Below are 18930 nucleotides of genomic sequence, written 5' to 3'. Positions count from 1 at the left end.
GCTCTGGGCAGCGTGGACAGTAATTCTTCCCACCCACGACGCGCATGCGCTTCCACTCACTTGTGTCTTCAGTTTCTTTCCTCTGGGTCTTGTACTTTCCTGACTGTTGACAGAGCCCTACGCAGAAGTCAGTGTATTTTTAACTGTTACTATACCAATTCCTGTCAGTTCCTTTGACATGAACTTTTCTCTGTTAAGGAATTTCATGGGTTTTTTTCTCTCTCTGGAGTACGGTAGCACGTAGCAACACGCAATGTGCCTTTCGTGGCCTTCAGCGCGTTTCCAGTCGTGCACAGGCATCACGCCACGCGGCTGCAGAACGTTTTCACCGCCCCCCGAGGGCACCCTGGGCCGTCATCAGAGCCGTTGCTCCCCTTTCCGCCCCCCCGCAGCCCCGGCAAACCACGCACCTGTTCTCCGTCTTCGAATCTGCTTGCTCTAGACGTTTGTGTAAAAGAAATCACACAGTATTTGGCCTTCTGTGTCCTGCCCCTTCACTTACAACGTTTTTAAGACTGACGCCTGTTGCGTCACACAGCGTAATCCCGTTTCTCCCTGGGCCCCAACAGGACCCACTGCATCGACTCCATGTGACCACCTGCACTCAAACTTTTGTCCAGACGCCTGTTCGCAGCTCTTCTTTCTGGGTGTGTCCTCGGGAGGGGAACAAATCTCGGGGCATATATACGGCAACCCCATGCTCACTCACTGAGGTCTCTTTCCACAGGGGCTGCACCATCTCATTCACACCAACAGCGCATGAGGGTCCCAGTTTCTCCACGTCCTCGCCAACACTGGTCACTTTCTGCGAATGTAAAATGGTAACTCGTCGTAGGTTTGGTTTGCAATTCTGTGACAACTAACCTGTTGAACGTCTTCTTATGCGCTGGTTCCTCCTTTGGAGAAATGTCTGTTAAATTCTTCGCCCAACTTGAAACGGAGCTGTTTATTCGCCCCTGCTGCTGGGTTGGCGAGAGCTCTTCAGTCGTCCCGGCGACGGGCCCACCGGGAGACCGTGCGGACACTCTCTCCCTGACTCCGCGGTCGTCTTCTTCACTGTCTTGGTGGCGTTCTCTGACATGTGAGAGCTTTTCATTCTCATGCAGTCCAATTTACACCTATTTTTTCTTTGTTGCTTGTATTTTTGGTGTCTTGGCTAAGAAACCATTGCCAAATCCAAGGTCATAAAGATTTATCCCTGCGACTCCTTCCAAGTGTTTTATGACGTTAGGTCTGACGCCTTTTGAGTCAGTGTGATTTGCGTCATCTGTGTTATGAGTTGGGGTGCAACTTCATCTCTCTGCATGTGGGCAACGAGCTGGTTGTCCTACCACCACCGGTAACCATTCTTTCCCCACTCAGTGGTCTTGGCCCCCTTTTTGAAAGTCAATTCCCGCAGACGTCACTGGGTTCATTTAGAGTCATCAGCCTGTCTGTGCATCCACGTCTGTCCTTACGCCATCATCGCCCTGTTGGATTACTGTGGCTTCCTGGGAAGTCTGGAAATCAGGACGTGTGAGTCCCCCAACTCAGTTTTTCAAAGATCCTTCTGGCTACTCAGAGCGCCCGGCGGCCTGCGAACGAGATAAGGGGTTCTATGGAAAGTGGCCTCCCGGGGCTCGCTGACCGTGCACCCCTAACCCAACAGGTCGTGCTGGGCGGTCGTGCCCCCGGCACACAACTTCTTCGCTGAAAGGCCTGTCCCTGCCCACGCCCGCCCGGCCCACAGTCTCCACGCACCCAGGTTAGCCGCCCCTGCGAGGGGCCCCTTTCAGGCCCCTTCAGAGAGCACACAGTCTTCACCTCCCTGCAGCCCCGCCCTGAGCTCCTCCATCCCCCCCGACTTCTCACGGGCTGCGAACTGCTCCTCTCAGATGCACTGATCTCAGGCAGTGACATCTTGCTTCCAGGTGCATCTTCTTTTGGGCTCAAAGAAATTTTTATAGAAATTCTCTACCAGTTTGGACATTTCTTTGTGGACAAATACGTATTAATTTTAGAATCGGCTCTTCCACCTCTTCAACAAGGGCTGCCGGGGTTTTGGAAGAGTCTGCGTCCCACCTGTGCGCGGCTCTGGGCAGCACCGACACCTGAGGAGCGTGCAGCACTGCAGTCCGTAACCCTAGGGTGTCTCTCCGCTCGTTTGGAACTTGCCTTGACGTTTTTCAGCAGTGGTTTGTGGTGGTCAGCGTATAACTCTTGCACCTCCTTGGTTAAGTTTATTCCTACGTATTTTATTCTTTTGGATAGTACTGTAAATGTAACTGTTCTCCTAATTTTATCTTCAGGCCAATCGTGATTAGTGTACAGAAATACAACTGCTTTATGTGTGTGTTGGTCTTATATACCCTGCAACTTTACTCAATTCATTTATTGGCTGTAATAGTTTTTTCATGTACTCTTTTGAATCTTTTATAAAGAACTTAGTTGTTCAGTCAAGCAATATGGGTTTGGTACTTCAAATAGCTACAGTTCTCTCACTGCTTCTTTCAAAGGCAAATACAATGTCCATTCGAAATGGTAAACTAGCCCTGGCTGGTGTGGCTCAGTGGACTGAGCACCAGCCTGTGAACCAAAGCATAGCTGGTTCGATTCCCAGTCAGGGCAGAGGTCTGGGTTGTGGGCCAGGTCCCCAGTAGGGGGTGCACAAGAGGCAACCACACACTGATGTTTCACTTCCCCTCTTTCTCCCTCCCTCTAAAAATAAATAAAATATTTTTTTAAAAAAGTTAACTTATAGAAGCTTTACCAAAATAACTATGAATAAAAAACTAGATAGTCTTAAAATATCTGGGTGGCTTTTTGAAAAAGATTAGAAGGTGTATTTCATGAAAACTGAAGGATTAGCTTCTGTTTCCTCATATAATTTTAAGTACTTTTGACTTCACGTATTAGAATATCATTACGTCCCAGAAAATGATTTTTTTCTTTGAAACCACAGTCAAATGAAGAAAACGTTTTAAACACTGCCTTTATATCCTGTGACTCTTTCAATCTCTCAAAAGCTTTTCCTAATTACTTACCTGATGCTTCCATGACAAGACCAATTTTTTTTAAGTTTTAAAGAGAACCAAAAGGGCTCATTTATCCCATATTAAAATAAAGCTTGTTAAAACCAATACTATAGAATTATAATATTCAAAAACATATACAGTCGATTCTTGCTGCCAAATTGAACAATATCATCTTTGAAGAAAGAAGTTTCTATTTTATCAGTTCCTATATTTGACAAATATATTCCAACCCCTCCATCGTCCTGATCGGCGGAAACTCCGCATCAGCCATCACAGCTGATTCCTAGCCCAGGCGGCTGCTGTTGCCGTAAGGAACCTCGGCGACGCTGCGGCTTCCCCGGCGGCCGCGTCTCACTCCTCTCTCGCCTTGTTAAACAATGACGGCAATTAAATCTCCCCACGGGCTCCACTGTCTCTCCAGCCACTCAACTGTTCCTTTTCTTTTCTGGACCTTCTGAGTCTCCCGATCCTTACAGAACACCGACTTCGGAATCGGACACACTAGAACAGAACACCCCTCTCAGTCTGCAAAAACCGTAAGGACGTCAGCGAGCCCGTAAGTGGAATAAGCTGCTGGGAATAGACAACAGTTCTAATCACCTGAGCAACACTCCGGGAGAAGAGTAACTGGAACGTAAGCTCGGGAAGATTAAACATCTGGACATACCGGTGGCAGAGATCAAACCCACTCACCCAGCTCAGAAGAGAACTTCACGGTGCCTTTCTCTGCGCCTTCAGCGAGCCCGTCCGCCCCGCCACCGATCCTGTTTGCTCGGAACTGCTCCTCCAGCCCCCCGCTGGGGCCTCGCGTGAGGCGGGGATGGAACTTCTTGGGGAACGGCCCGTGGGGCCCAGACCCCTTGATGGGCACATGCCGAAGCGGCTGAGTCACTTCACTGAAGTTGAAATAGAAAAAAAGCAGAGCCGTCCAGGTCGCAGAGGTAAAAAGGCATCCATAGCAGAAGTAGCGAACCGTGGCACTTCCCATTATAGACCTAGCGCAGCCGGAGGGCCATTGTCAGTTTCCTGGAAGAAGAGGACAGACGTCAGCCACCGGGTCACCTGTGAATCACCACCAAGCCCCCAGTCACTGTCGCCCGAACCCCCAAGGTGCCTTTCTCTGCCTTCGTCCTGGGCTGCTTCCAGCTCAGGGATTTTCTTCAGACTCCAAGTTTTAAAGAGGAAAATGCCAGCACGACATTACATGACGGCACATCTGAGATTCCTTCCAAACATAAAATCACAAGACTGCTTTAACCCAGGAACCTTAAAATCTGCTTTAAAAATAAGCAGCTTAAACAAAATAGTTCTACCTTCTGATCAAAGATTAAACCTACCCTACCCTACTCCAGATTAAACAGTTACATCTTAAATTGATCATTGAAAGAGTCTGAATTCTATTTTCCTTCTCCTTACGATGGCCAATAAACAAGACAGCACTGCAGTTTTCCCAAGCTTTCCGATGACACCTGGTCTCCATGGCAGCCTCACACGGCCTCCCGAGGGCTCCCTGGAAAGAGACCAGTGGACACACAGGACAGTCTCTGAGGGCATCAAGGCAGGGAAACCCCACGTAAGTGATGTGCACACAGAGGAAATGTACAAAGCGATACTGACTCATCGCTTCTCACTTCTACAGTATGAAATAATTTAAAAAATAACAGTGCCATCCCTCTGCCCCCAAATCTCAGGACGAAGCAAATCAGCACCGGCTAAGTCTCGCCTGAGACATGACGCTGTTCTGTACACTACGCCGTAAGCCTAGAAGAAAAACACGGTGGGTAAACAGCTCAATTCTTTGACTATCTACCAACCAAGCAGTTATTTTACTACATGTCAATTAAAGAGCTTAAAAAGCAAACAAAACCAGTGGCGACACCAAACAAACCCCCGGCCACAACCATGCCGAAGCAGCGGCTGGAAAGGACTGCCGAGCCGGAGCATCGCCCTGACTCACCAAGGTTGCCGGTTTGATCCCCAGTCACGGCACATACACGAACCAGCTAACAAATGTATAAATCAGTGGAATAACAAGTCTTTCTCTCGCTCTAAAACCAAGCAATAAATTTTTTTAATTCAACACTCAATTCTTAGCAGACTAGGAATAGAGAAATCCCTAACCTGACAAAGACATCTCCAGAAATCTTAGAGCAAAAATGACCCTCACTGGTTTAATGATGAAAGCATTTTCTTTAGAAACAGGAACAAGACGAGGATGCCACCTCGGTACCCGTGTCACAGTATCACAAATACAGCACTGGAGGACATCACTCCAAAATGCCGAACCCCTGCGTGTTTGTCAGAAGTACCAACTCCTGGGGCTGGGCCTGACCGGCACAACCAGCGCGTGCGATGGGAGGGGAGGGGTCCAGAACTTGGGTCGACGCCCTGGTCCGCTCTGATGCAAGCAGCCAGATCCGGGAGCCGAAAGGATGAAGACAAGATTAGGCTCAGCCCGGTTCCGTCACACACTGGCTGTGCAACACTGGAAAACTACCAAATCATTTTCACCAAATCTATCCCAGTTAACAGTACTATCTGTCTTTATTGGACACTTACCATTAAATAATATCCTTGGGACTGTATTAGATAACGCATGTCAAACACGGAATACAAAGGTAACACACACACACACAGTCTGCAGGGGACGGAGGCATTCCCCACAGACTCGGCTGGTTGTCTGTTCACTGCACCCCCTCACTTATCATTAGCACAGTGACCGGCACACAGAGGCGCTGGAAAACGCCTACAGGACACAGGGACACAGAGGGAACGCCAGTGTTAGCTCGCCCTCCTTTTCATCGGGTCTAAGTTTAATGCCTCGCAGGAATGGTACACGCGACCGTCTGTTCCTTACAGTGACTGCCAGTTCGAAGGGAACCTGGCTCTACCTCTGTGACCAAGTGTCCCACTAGGCCCCTCCCCTGTCCTTTCATCCCGCACACAGGTTTCCTTAGGAGCCACCAACTGTGACGGGCACTCTCCCACCGAGGACGTGTGCATCAGCTCTGGCTTCTCCCTCTGCCGGGAGCACTTCATCCCAGGTCCTGTCCCCCTGCTGCGTCCCCACACAGACGCACCGTGCGGCGAGGCTCCCTCCGCCCAGCCTGACGCAGGGCTCGGCCACCGGGCTGTGGCCCGGTCCGTCTCCCCTGCCCCGGGCAGCCTGCCGCCTGGCCCAGCACACCAGTTCTTGCTCGTTGTGTGCGTCGTTCACCGTCCACGCCCTGCCAGAAGGTCCACTCCGTCAGAGCACAAGCTTCGTCTGTCCCACTTCCTGTAGTGACCCCCGAGCTTGTCACAAGGCCTGACACACAGCCAATACTTCATGACACTTGCTAAAAGCCACAAAAGGCGATCACTGTGATCTGGTCACCGACACACTTGCAAAATGCCGGGGGCTCCTATGTAAGCGGGTTTCCGCCGTGTCTGAGCCACGTGGTGCCTTTGAGCGACGCCCGGAGACCCCGACAGCCTCATCCCGGCAGCAGTGGGGGAAGCAGGCAGTGCAGCGGCCAAACCCCTCACCAGAGAAGGTGCAAGAGCACACCGGGCCGGCGCTCCACCATGTCCACTGCCGGCACCAGGGGCAAAGTGAAGCCTGTTCCCCCTCAAGCCTCGCACACGGGCGGGGGCCCAGTCCACGCAGACGCCCACAGAGCGACACCCACGCCCACCCTCCGCACAGCAGCTGCTGCGAGGCCCTGGCATCCCGAGCTGTGAAATGTGTGGAACGACTGAGTCTCAATAACCCTATCGGGTGAAGACTGTTTTCCTCAGGCTATATCATGGAAGTCTTTTTTTAAAAACAGTTCATTGATTTTAGAGATGAAGGTGGGGGAGGCTGCCTCTCACCCACACCCAACGGGAGACCAAGCCCGCAGCCCAGACATGCGCCCTGTCACACCCAACCCTTTGGGGCGCAGATGACACCCCGCACAAGGCCGCACAGGGCCAGGGCGCGTGATGACCTGCTTCAGAGAACATCTGACGTTGTGAACCACTGCACCAAGTTAGGGAGCCTCTTAAAAACAAGAGAGGTTTATAAAGTCTTGCCATTCCTTTTGTACAGTGAGCTCCAGCAGTCACCAGAAAGCAGCAGCAAAGACGCCGGTGGCTAGCCAGGCCAACAAGCCGACACCCAGAAGAGGTGCAGTCATTTCGTAACAGGTCCTCACCTGCCTAGGAACTCAAACCCTCTAAACAACAATCGAAGGCTGAGCACTGAGTCCACCCTGCGCTGACGAGCACCGAACGAGCACCGAACGAGCAGGCGCACAGCGGAGTCTCGCTGCGTCGCACCGTCTGCTACCCCTCACAGGCGGCCGCCTGTGGCTCAGTGTCCCGGCTGCACCTGCAACGAGGACGGTGGGAGAGGACTTGCAGAGGCTGGTTAATACCAAACCGCGGTGAACAAAGTCTTTCAGTCACACACCTGAATAGCTAATTGAGCCAGAACGTCAGCAGTGCGGCAGCGCTGGGATCTGTTTTCCAAAAGGTCAGCGAATGAGAAGCTGACCCGCCGTGCACACAGTTTCCAGTAACCCAGGCAAGTGTGGCTTTATGTTTTCTTCGGTCACGGCTGGCAGCGCTCGGGGACAGGGCCCTGGCAGCTGGTATGGAAGGACGAGGGGGGTGCGTGCTGTGTGCTCTCGGAGGACGGAGGACAGAGCAGGGTCAGGGCCCGGCAAGGAGAAACGTAAGGGCTTGGGAGACCGGCCACAGGAGGAGCGGTGGATGGAGTTCCGTCCCCTGCAGCGGTGACCTGGAGGGCTGAGCGCAGTGACTGGGAACAGCAGCCAGCCCTCAGACTGTGCAGGAGTGCGGTGGGGACAGAAGAGTCCTCTCCGGACCCGCCACCTGGGGACACCCGGTGGACACGGGCCTGCAGCCCAGGCGCACCTCAAAGCCTCTGCCGCTGTCACACAGACGCGCGCTGCGGCACAGCATTCGGGCCCCAGAGTCCGCGGTCTCAGGAGACCCCCGCGATCTAAACCCAATACTGCCATCAGATTAGAGTGCGGTGTACGCATGTCTCGGCAGCACCACGGCTGGAGCTAGAACACCCACTGCGAGATGCTTTTCCCAGTCAGCTGTCACTAATGAAGAGTGCGCACACGCCAGAGATTAAATCTGCTCCATAGCCGTGCGATGTTCACCGAGACAGTCCCCGTGATGGGATGATGTCGGGGCACTGTGAGCCGTCCCGCCGATCTTCCCGTTGCAGTCTGTTCGGCACACTGAGCGATCCGGCAGTTTCGTCTGAACATCATTAGCACGCAGCCCTGGCAGAAAGGCCCACACCAGCAACACGGCAGGAGCCCTGTGCACCGGACGCCCGGGCAGGGGCTTGGGTCTGGGTTCTAAGCTCTGCTATCATGCTAAAAAATCAGACGTCCACATGATCAGAGGAGTTAAAAATTAAACACCACCTGAACTCTCACCAGTTTGACGTGAGGCCGTGAATGTCCCCACTTATTTCACTGTCTCTACCCCGGCTGTGAAACGGCACCGGCCATCGGCCCTCAGGAACAATGTGGCGAGGACTACATATGTTAACGCCCTGAATCTCAGAAGAAAATGGGGGTTTTAGCACACTAAAAGGAAGGGATAGTTTAATTCTATTGCCAGAAATTTAAGAGTGAACTTTGAAGAGTGAACAAGTAGTCTGAAGGCACGATCTGAAAATCGGTTTTCCTTCTACGAACCACTGCCCCGTCTGAAATCCCTACGCCTCTCCCACTGTGCACTGTCCTTACTACGGGGCCAGTGGGCGATTCTGTGTGGCCAAACAGGACAGTTTCATCTTCCTGTAGAGCAAAATGGCTTTCATAGTATCTAACGTGGTTCCAAACGTCTCCCTTTAAATGTTAAGCATTCACCTCTCAGGGGCTTCCAGCCGTCTTCTCGCCAGTACACTCTCTGTTCCCAGCTGCCCGGCAGCAAACACCTGTTAGCCCTCTCCACACGACAGACACGCTCAGGCCACGAGCAGTGACCCGCAGCCGCGCCCTCCCCAAATGTCCGTGAAATTACCAGGTGGTGACACACAGGAACGCACATTCCCCCTTCTCGTTCCCCGTCCTCCCCCGAGACCAGGAGCAAACCCTGGCACCAGTGCGCGGTGCAGCTGCAAGCAAGAGACTGCGGATGGAGGAGAGGCTCGGGGCGAATTCCAGACATCACACACTCCCTGGAACCAGCCCTTGGACAGCCCCGGAGGTTTCTGAGCCCCTTGGAGAAAATGCACAGAGAACGTGAACACAGACAGTGTCTCTACTTGTACCTCGAATGCACGGGAAGACCACATGGTGAGGTTGACAGGAGAAAAGCAAAATCAATTAAACACTAAAAATGAAACCAAAAGGGCAGACGCCATGACAAAGCACCTGTGACCCCCGTGTCCACCCAGGGAAACGCCCCCACGGCACCCGTGTCTCCTCAGTCCCAGCGCATCAGCCCGCAGCACGCCAGCACGGGGGCCACGAAGTCAAACGCAGTCGGAAGCCAAGCAGACGAGTGAGGAAGGCCAGAGGGAGCAACTGAAACCCCCAGCTCTGCCGCTCAGCCAGCCTCCAGGCTGCAGCCCGACGGGACTGCCCCTGGGCCAGGCCTGGGGGCCCAGTACGCCACCCCCGTGCGCCCAACCTTGAGAACACGGCATCCTCCCCCTCATAAAGGGGGGCCTAACCCAAGGACGTCTGGGGGGTGACCACCTCCAGGAAGCACCACCGCACCTCTCCTGCCGTCTGAGCCCCGCCCTGCTTCCTCCCACCTTCATGGAATCTTGCCTGCGTGCCCTCCCTAATTCCAAAGGCATAAAAGAAGCTGCAAACTCATTTATTTTTTTTTAATTTTATTTACTTTTAGAGACAGGGGAGGGAGGGAGAGAAACATCAATGTGAGAAAGAAACATCGATCGGCTGCCTCTCGTACATGGCCAGGCAGGGCACCGAACCCGCGACCCAGGTATGTGCCCTGACCTGGAATCGAACCAGCGACCTTTTGCTTTGTGGAACGATGCCCAACCCACTGAACCATGACGGTCGGGGCTGCAGAGCATTTTTACAAGAATCCACCTGAGCCAAACTGATGACTTATGCTGCGGAGCAAGACCTCAAATGCCCCCAAGACAACAACTGCGCAGTTTCTCCGGGGAACAAGGAACATTCCAGGAGGGTAGGAAACAGCCAAGCACGCAGGGACGGGGCGACAGGCCAGGCAAGACTGCCTGTTGTTTGGAGGGTGGTGCGCGCACGAGAAGGACGGCTGGGTCAGCCTGGACACACAGAGGCACCAGTCAGGGCTTGAGGCAGAATTAAACCCCTCACTGAGGCCCTCACATTCCTGGGTCGTGACCCCCCCCACGACCTGCCCAGGTAGAAATGGATGACCAGATCGCCCCGTGAGGCACTCTCCACAGAACCCCTTTTTCCGTCCACACCTCACAAGGTATGTCTAATCACTACGTTTTATATCTGAGAGTAATATAATAATGTACGTCAACTAACATGGAAAGATAAATTTTTAAAATTACACAATGGGGGGTGACTTCTGTTTTGCAGCCCACTCCCGACCTTAGAACAAGAGGAGCCGCACAGACTGAAGATCAGTAGCATTCCCGGACAAGCCAGAGAACTCAGGCTCCAGGGCAAGCCTCCGCCCCGACCTGGGGACGGGCCGCTGCGTCTGCTCACCTGGGGCAGAGGCCTCTGGAGCTGGGACTGGTGCGGGAGGCAAACACCCCACAGTGCCGTCTGCGGGCTTTACCTCCAGGAACCCCACCAGGTCCTCAAGGTGAAGATGAAGATCCCGGAAAGGCCCTCTGGCGAACCTGGCAGGGAGAGAAAGAGTAATCAGTGTGAAACACGCCCAGAGCCTTCTGTATAAAAACAGCTGGACCAGGAAGCCCCTCCCACTCCAGCCGGGTCCAGCCCTCCAGTCAAACCGAAGGGATGAGAGATAAAGGCCTGGAGGAGACTGGGCGCCGCTCCACAGCTAGAGCAGGGACTGCACCTCGAGGGGAGAGGATGCAGGCCGGACTTCCTGGGACCACCTCAGGGGTGTCACTGGCCCTCTGGCTTTGCCACCAGAGCAGTGGCTGAAGACGCCTTCTGCTCTAGCCCATGGTCACCAGCGCAGACCGCCTCTGGGCCAGGAAACACAGTTTACCAGAGTTTACCAGACATGAGAATGAAGGCACAATGAAATGAAACTAGAAACCCATAAAACAAAACTAAAAAAAAAACACCCTCAGATATCTGGAAACTAAATAGTATTAAGAGAACTTTAAAATTACTTTGAACTGAAAATGCAACGTGGAAATTTGCTGGATGGAGCAAAAGCAGACCTTAGAGGGAAATTTAGCATTAAATGATTATGTTAGAAAAGAAGAGCGATGCGAAATCAATAACCTTAGCTCCCACCTCAGAACCGGAGAAAGAACAGCAATTTCAGTCTAAGGGGATCATAAGAAAATAAATAAAAACCAGAACAGAAACCAACCACAATGAAAACAGAAAAAATATAATAAAAAGAAAGAAAAGAAAAAATCAACGAAACCAAAAGCTGGTTCTTCAAAAAGACCAATAAAACTGATGAACCTCTAGGCAGGCTACCCACTCATCACCCCCCAAAAAGGCGGGGAGAAGACGCAAATCACCGGTATCAGAAACGAAGGATGGAACATCACTACTGTTACCGTGGACGTTAAAAGGATAATGCAGAAATACTACAAACAACCCAAGATGAAATGGACCAATTCCTTGAAACGACCAAAATTCCCAAGCAAAGACCTGCACGCAGATGTTTACAGCAACTGTCCTCGAAAGGCCACAGTCCAGAAGCAGTGAGACAGTCCTCAGAAAGTGAGTGGACAGACAAAACGTGACACAACCACACAACCACACGCTACTTTACAAAGGGAGAAAGGGAGAAAGGGAGGAGGAAGGAAGGACATGGGAGTGGGAGGAAGAAGTGGAGGAGGAGGAGGGAGGAGGGGCGAGGGGGCGGAGGGAGGGAGGGGCCAAGCCATAGAAGATGAGGAAGAACCTGAAGTGCATTTTACTAAGAAGTCGGCCTGAAAAGGCCGCCTGCTGTCCGGTTCCGGTTACAAGACAGCTGTGACCTTGGAGACTGCGCATACAAAGACGATAAACAGATGGGTGGGTACGCCGGAGGCTGGAGAGGGTGAGGTTGAATAGGCAAAGCACAGATTTGGGGGGGGAGTGGTGAAACTGTCCTGTGTGACTTTAAAGCGGCAGACACCCAACACTGCTCCTGTGGAGCCCATAAACTTAACCTAACAAAGAGTGAGATATGTACGCATGTACGTATCTCATCCAATAAATGTCCCCTGACCATGACCCTTACCTTCAGGGGCTGGGTGCCTTATGGACAGGGTGAGGCAAAATGAGCTTTTTCCACAGTTGCTCGTGTGGAAAATAATGCACGACCCATAAATACTAACACAGGAATAAACTGTTTTCTGTGCTCACAACTGCAAACCTACTCTAGCCCCATCCTGTACCTCAATTTCTAGGGTCAGAATGAGTTTACGGGGTTGAGTCCTCAACTGTGTTTTAATCCTCACCCGAGGATATGTTGGGAGGTTTTAACTGATTTTGGTGGGGGAGAGAAAGGAAAAGAGAGAGGAACATCAATGTGAGGAACATCAACTGGTTGCTTCCCATACGCGCCCCACGTGGACATCGAACCCACAACCCAGGTATGTGCCCTGACCAGGGACAGAACCCGCGACCTTTTGGTGCATGGAACTATGCTCCAACCCCTGATCCACCCAGCCGGCGGTCCCCCGCTAATTCCTGTGTGTGGAATGGAAGGACACAGACTCCTGGGGGTAGTGCTATCTGTGTATAACTACTTTCTCCTCACTTCTGCTTCTCCGTTACATAATACAGGTTTCATGGACTGGCCAACAGTACTCACACGGAAACGCACGGTGAAGGATGTGTGTGGATCCAGGGCACGCTGTCAGAAGGGCGGACTGGGCCAGTGGAGGTAGGCTCTGAGAGCCAAGGGCACGCTCCAGATTCGACCTGGGTGGTTCTCGGCCAGGGGCCGGGGTACTGGGCAACCCCCACTGTCTCTTGGCAATGTCTGGAAATGTGTGTGGTTGTCACAACGGGCGATGCTACTAGCATCTGGTGGGCAGAGGGCAGGACCGCTGCTGAACGCCCTAGGACGCAAGGGCGGGCCCCAGCAACAGGGAGTGCCTGGCCCGAAACACGGCCAGTGCCCAGTCTGAGTGCCCTGGACAGTGCCCAGTGCCCTGTCCCATCCTGCTGTGCAAGGGCTGGAGTCCGCGTACCGCGTTTTCCAAACTTGGATAAACCTCGGAAATCCGCATGGAAAAGTCTTCAGTCTCAATTAGGAAAGACGTGCAAATAAAAATGAGATGCTACTTTCTAACGATTGAATTAGCGATATTTTAAATGCTCGTTGAAGTACAAGTATTGATAGTTGAGTGATGCATTTATCACCGATGAAATTGTAAAGCGTAGGTCATTTTTACATTTGACCGTGACACAGAAGCCTTAGAAACCTGTATACCCTGGAGGACTTCCGCCAAGATGGAGGCATAGGTGGAAACACTGTGCCTTCTCCCACAACCAAGTTTGAATACAACAAAGGTTTGGAGAAACAAAGACACAACCAAAGGACAGAAAATTGAATTATATGGAAGTCTGACTACATCTAACCCTTCAACGGGGACTGTAAGAGGGGCGGAGCCAGCAGCGAGCAGGGTCGGGCAGGACAGGGCCCCCGACCCAGGCGCGCAGGCAGACGGGAACCAGTTGGGGTGAGGGGCAGACCAGGGGCGCACATTCGCGCACAGTGAGACAGACCACGCAGGCCCCAGGGGGCGAGGGCTGACAGCGGTGGCACACTCGCGAGCAGTGGGACGAAGCGCATGGGCCTGGTGACGGCAGCAACTGCGGCACCGGTGAGGGCCGTGGCGGCAGGCGGCGGACGCCATAGTCTCTCTTTGACCCCGCCCCCACATACAACATCACAACCCAGCGACTGAGTTGCCCTGTTCTAGTGAACACTTTAGGGCTCTGATCCTGCTATGGAACAGGCACGAACAGCCCAAAAGATGGCGCAAGAAGAACTCAAAGTCCCAGAGCCAATAACTCTAAGCGACCGAGAAATTGCCAGCCTCTCAGAAGCACAATTCAAGACACTATTTATCAGGATGCTCACAGAACTGGTTGATTATAGTCACAAATTAGAGGAACAAAGTCACAAATTAGAGGAACATATGAAGGCTAAACTAATTGAAATGAAGGGAGATGCACAGGAAACCAATAGCGATGGAAAGGAAACGGGGACTCAAATCAATGGAATGGACCAGAAGGAAGAACAAAATATCCCACCAGAAAGGAATGAAGAAATGAGAATTCAAAAAAATGAGGAGAGGCTTAGGAACCTCCAGGACATCTTTAAACGTTCCAACATCCGAATTATAGGGGTACCAGAAGGGGGAAAGAAACAGCCACGAGTGGAAAACTTATTTGAACAAATAATAAAGGAGAACTTCCCCAGTCTGGCAAAGGAAATAGACTTCCAGGAAATCCAGGAAGCTCAGAGAGTCCCAAAGAAGTTGGACCCAAGAAGGAACACACCAAGGCACATCATAATTACATTAGCCAAGACCAAAATGAAGGAGAGAATCCTAGAAGCAGCAAGGGATAAGGGGACAGTCACCTACAAAGGAGTACCCATCAGACTGTCAGCGGATTTCTCAAAAGAGACCTTACAGGCAAGAAGGGGCTGGAAAGAAGTATTCCAAGTCATGAAATCCAAAGACCTACAGCCAAGAATGCTTTATCCAGCAAAACTTTCATTTAGAATGGAAGGACAGATAAAGTGCTTCTCAGATAAGGTCAAGTTCAAGGAGTTCATTATTACCAAGCCCTTATTATATGAAATGCTAAAGGGACTTATTTAAGAAAAAGAAGATGAAAAATATGAACAGTGAAAGGACAGCAAACTCACAGCTATTAACAACCACACCCAAAACAAAAGCAAACCAAGAGGACAGCTAGATCAGGAGTGGAACCATAGAAATGAAGAACACATGGAGGATTAGAAACAGGGGGGTGGGAGGGGGAGAAGGGGGGAGAAGGCACAGAAAATAGCATAGATGGTATGTAGAAAATAGATAGGGGGGAGGGCGAGAATAGCAGGGGAAATACAGAATCCAAAGAACTTGAGACACGTGGTTATAAACTAAGCGGGGGAGAATGGTGGGGGAGGGAGGGTGCGGGTGGAGGGGAATAAAGGGGGGGAATAGAACAACTGTAATGGTATAATCAATAAAATATATTTAAAAAAAAGAAACCTGTATACCCTGGTCACTTTCTCTAAGTCAGAGAACAAATATCCTACAAAAATGATAAATAAGGTGAAAACCTCAGGCATATCCTGAAGCAAACTTTAAAAAGTAGTATAATAAAGATAGGAACAAACTTTATAGAAACAAGTATGGAGGAGAAATTAATTTTGTATGAAACAAAGAAAATTTCTTACAGAAATTGAGATGTAAGTTTGACTTTAAAGACTGAAACTTCAATGGCCGAGTACTGAAATATTTTCAGCCGACAGCCTGAGTCCCGGGAAGCTGCACGAGCGCACGTTTTCGGTTTTCCGCACTGACCAGCATGCGGAGCAGCTGGACGGATGCACACCGGCCGTGGCGGCCAGGGGAAGGTGACCACTTCTGAGAGGACAGGCTACGGCTCTGAGCCCCAGGAGATTAACCTGTTCTGCCTGCCACAGAGCATCTGTGAGCCAGTTCCAGGGGCGGGGTGTAAAACCATTTGGAATAGAGGGGGGAAACTACAACCGTGGGGCCCAGAAATAAGCGTTCCAATAATGGCTTCACCTGGAGCTGTGGAAGTCAAAGGAGACGCAGAGGCAGAACCCTCTGCGCCCGCCACCTTGACTGAACCGGGACCCTCAGGGAGAACGGGAGGGTAAAGCCTCCACCAGCCTTCATCCTAATGACAGCGAGCATGGGGGAACGGGTCTGGGAGTATACAACAGGGCTGAGCTTTGCCTCAAAGCTTTGCCTTCGAGAGCACCCTGACATGGAAGCGCCCATAACCGGAAATTCAAATCTAAGCCTCGGAGGGAAGTTTAAAGGAAACATCAAAATTGTGGTCTAAGTGGCATGGACATAGCTGCAGAGGAGGCTTAAGGAATGGGGAGCGTCGAATGCACCAGGGAGCAAGCACTGCGCCTCTGGTGTGAAGGCAGAGCCCGGGAAGAACCTACGAAACACCGCACCGGGGACCCTCGAGAGGGCGCACTGTTCAGTGGCAGCGGGGGCCACAGAGACTTGTGTCGAGCCAGGGAGTTCAGGCAGGGGCCATCAGACTTAGCAGTAAGACATGAGGGTAAGAGAGCGGTCCTAAAACGCGAAGAGTCTGGTAGTTCCTCAAGTTAAACACAAATTCGCCACAGGACCCCGCAGTTCCTACCCCAAAGAACAGAGACTCCAACATACAGGTAAGCACAAACCCGCAGCAGCATTATGCTTAGTAACCAAAAGGAGGGCGCAGCCCACGCCCGCCAGCGGATGAAGGGGTAAACAACCCTGACCCGCGGTGCAGCCGCACCGAGGAACGAGCAGGTCTCACACGTGCCATAACCAGGTGGGCCTTGAACGTTACGAAAATAAGCCAGACTTGAGCGGGCGAGCATTGCATGAGCCCACTTCCGCCAGGTCTCCAGAACAGGCCAGTTGGTAGACGGATGGCGGTGGGAGTGGGTGGTGACTGCCCAACGGCTAAGGTCTGTTTGGGGTGACAGAGAACTCGGAAGGAGGCAGTGGTGAAGGTGACGTGATACTGCAAGAGTCCTTAACACGTCCCCAGTGTGTGCTTACAGTGGTCAGGACGGTAAACTTGATGTCCCACCGAGTGGCCAAACTGGCTGCAGCGACACCCCGTAAACCGAAAGGTTGCCCGTCTGACCCCCAGTCAGGGCATTGCCCCAGGTCTGGGGGTGCACGGGAGGCAACCGATCCCTGTTTCTCTCCCTTCTTCCCCTCCCCTCTCTCTGAAACAAGTAAGCATGTCCTCCACTGCGGGTAAAAAAAAAAAAAGTCACACATATCACACATACAGTCACACCTCAGCACTTGGCCTTGGAACTCGTCAAACCCTGTACTCGTCACATCCTGACCAGAAGAACAGTCTCAGCACGGTGTGCTTGCTGGGGAACTCGTGGCACTTGCCAGAACTTGCACGAGTTGGACACCACCCCGCCAGAGCAGATGCTTCAGCCCTGGTCACTTGTTGGGTGCTTGTCGGCTTTCAGCACTCGTCACAAGTTCCGGAACAAATTAAGGAGGAGTACCAAGGCGCCACTGTGTTTTACCACGATTTTTTTTGAAGTTAAAAAAAAGAACCCCAGTTGCAAGGAACCCCACAGAAACTGGCGAAACAAGGTGACAGTTGACGATATTGAGGGCAGGTTGTCTGCTCTTGACATCTCTGAAGGCTGCAGAGCAGGTCTCAACACACTGTATTTCTAGATAAAAGGGAAGAACTGAGTGAAGGGAAAAAAGCCTGGTCTGCCTTGGCTGCTGTGGTTCAGTGAATTGAGCCCCAGCCTACAAACCAGAGGGTCCTGGTTCCATTCCCAGTCAGGCAGGGCACATGCCTGGGTCACAGGCCAAGTCTCCAGTTGGGGGGGCGTGAGGGGCAACCACACATTTCTTTCCCTCTCTTTCTCTTTCCCTTCTCCTCTAAAAATAAATAAAATCTTTAAAAAAAGCCTGGTCTAAAACTGTGATTTGGGGGAGGAGCACACCAGCACAGTATTTTGTGGCTGCACCAAAGCCCATGCGAAGTTACAACTTCGTTTTATTTGGAAAGCCAACCAAAAGGAATGCGGGGCCAGATCGTCGATGACACGGACGACGCTGGCCCGTCAGGAGCACATCAATATCCTCAAAAGGGTGAGGCCTCTCGGAATTGGTGTATTTTGATACTTGTATATTCATCCCAACGGCACGCCAATTCTAAGAATTAGGCAAATTGTGCAAGACCAATAACCCGATTTCTTCAACTTGTAGATCGCAGAAGAAACGGAAAGAAAACGGCTCATCAGTGGCCTGGGTTAAAATCCTGATTGGCACAAAGCAGCCATAAGAAAAAAAAATTGTGTTGGTTTTTTTTTTTTGGTGAGACTTGGAGGGCAATGTAAATATTAGCGGAAACCTGGGCCTGGGTCCGGGAGGGGGCGCGCTATTCGACGCTCTCTGGATTTTGTTTCGAATTTCCCGCAAGCCTCCTGGACACTGGGCAGAGGAGCCGCGGCGGGGGCTCCGGCCTGTGGCCCCCGGACCCGCGTCCACGCCCGCGGCGACCCGCACCCCCCGCAGCCGAGCGGGAGCCCCACCGGAAATCACTCGGGGCGGGCGCCGAGGTCTCCGGGGTCTCCTCGGTCCACACCCGCGCCTAAAGAGCCGGGTTTCGGGTTTTGCACGCCAGGCCCGGCCGTCAGACACTGCAGGGGGCCTGGGCACGGCCCGCAGCCCTCCGGCCCTAGTGTCCCCGCCGCGCGCCCGAGGCGCCGAGGGGGACGGTGGCTGCGCGGGGTCACACGCCGCAGCCCGGCCGCGCACTACTCACCCCCACGCGGGCAACACAGGATCCCGGCCTTCTGGGACTCGGGCTGTGGCATCTTCCCTCCCGCCACAGCCCAGGTCCGCGCCGCACTACCCGCAGCGGGCGCAGCTGGCCGGGAGGAAATGCAGCGCCGGGGCGGCGGCGGTGGCGGCTGGCCCAGGCCCGGGGGGCGCTCGCCTGCTGCCCGCGCCGTTGCGGAGGCCGGAGCGAGAGCGCCCGCTGAGGCCACGTGACGGAGGCCCCGCCCCCGC

At 52.5% G+C, this 18930-nt stretch overlaps 1 protein-coding gene across 6 annotated transcripts in view; it reads right to left on the bottom strand.

Annotated features, from left to right (window-relative positions):
• GALNT11 (polypeptide N-acetylgalactosaminyltransferase 11) overlaps positions 1-18902 on the bottom strand; it is a 36390-nt gene extending 17488 nt beyond the window's left edge. The window contains exons 1-3 of one of the 6 annotated variants that reach the window (XR_005064087.1): positions 18683-18901; positions 10712-10848; positions 3708-4040 (exon numbers count right to left, since the gene is read on the bottom strand). Coding sequence is in view for 4 of the 6 variants with exons in the window: in XM_037029531.1 (XP_036885426.1) it covers positions 3708-4002 (295 nt within the window). In the remaining 2 variants the exon portion in view is untranslated. Of the gene's footprint in view, positions 1-3706; positions 4277-10711; positions 10849-18682 lie in introns of those variants that run through there. The other 5 variants (XM_037029531.1, XM_037029527.1, XM_037029529.1 and 2 more) reach the window with 5 other exon arrangements.
• Between the last annotated feature and the right edge of the window lie 28 nt (positions 18903-18930).

Source organism: Sturnira hondurensis, unplaced genomic scaffold (assembly GCF_014824575.4).
Source record: "Sturnira hondurensis isolate 20B ecotype Veracruz unplaced genomic scaffold, ASM1482457v3 Scaffold0020309, whole genome shotgun sequence".
NCBI lineage: Eukaryota > Metazoa > Chordata > Mammalia > Chiroptera > Phyllostomidae > Sturnira > Sturnira hondurensis.
The sequence above is the reverse complement of the archived record's forward strand: the minus strand, read 5'-3'. Positions and strand labels throughout refer to the sequence as shown.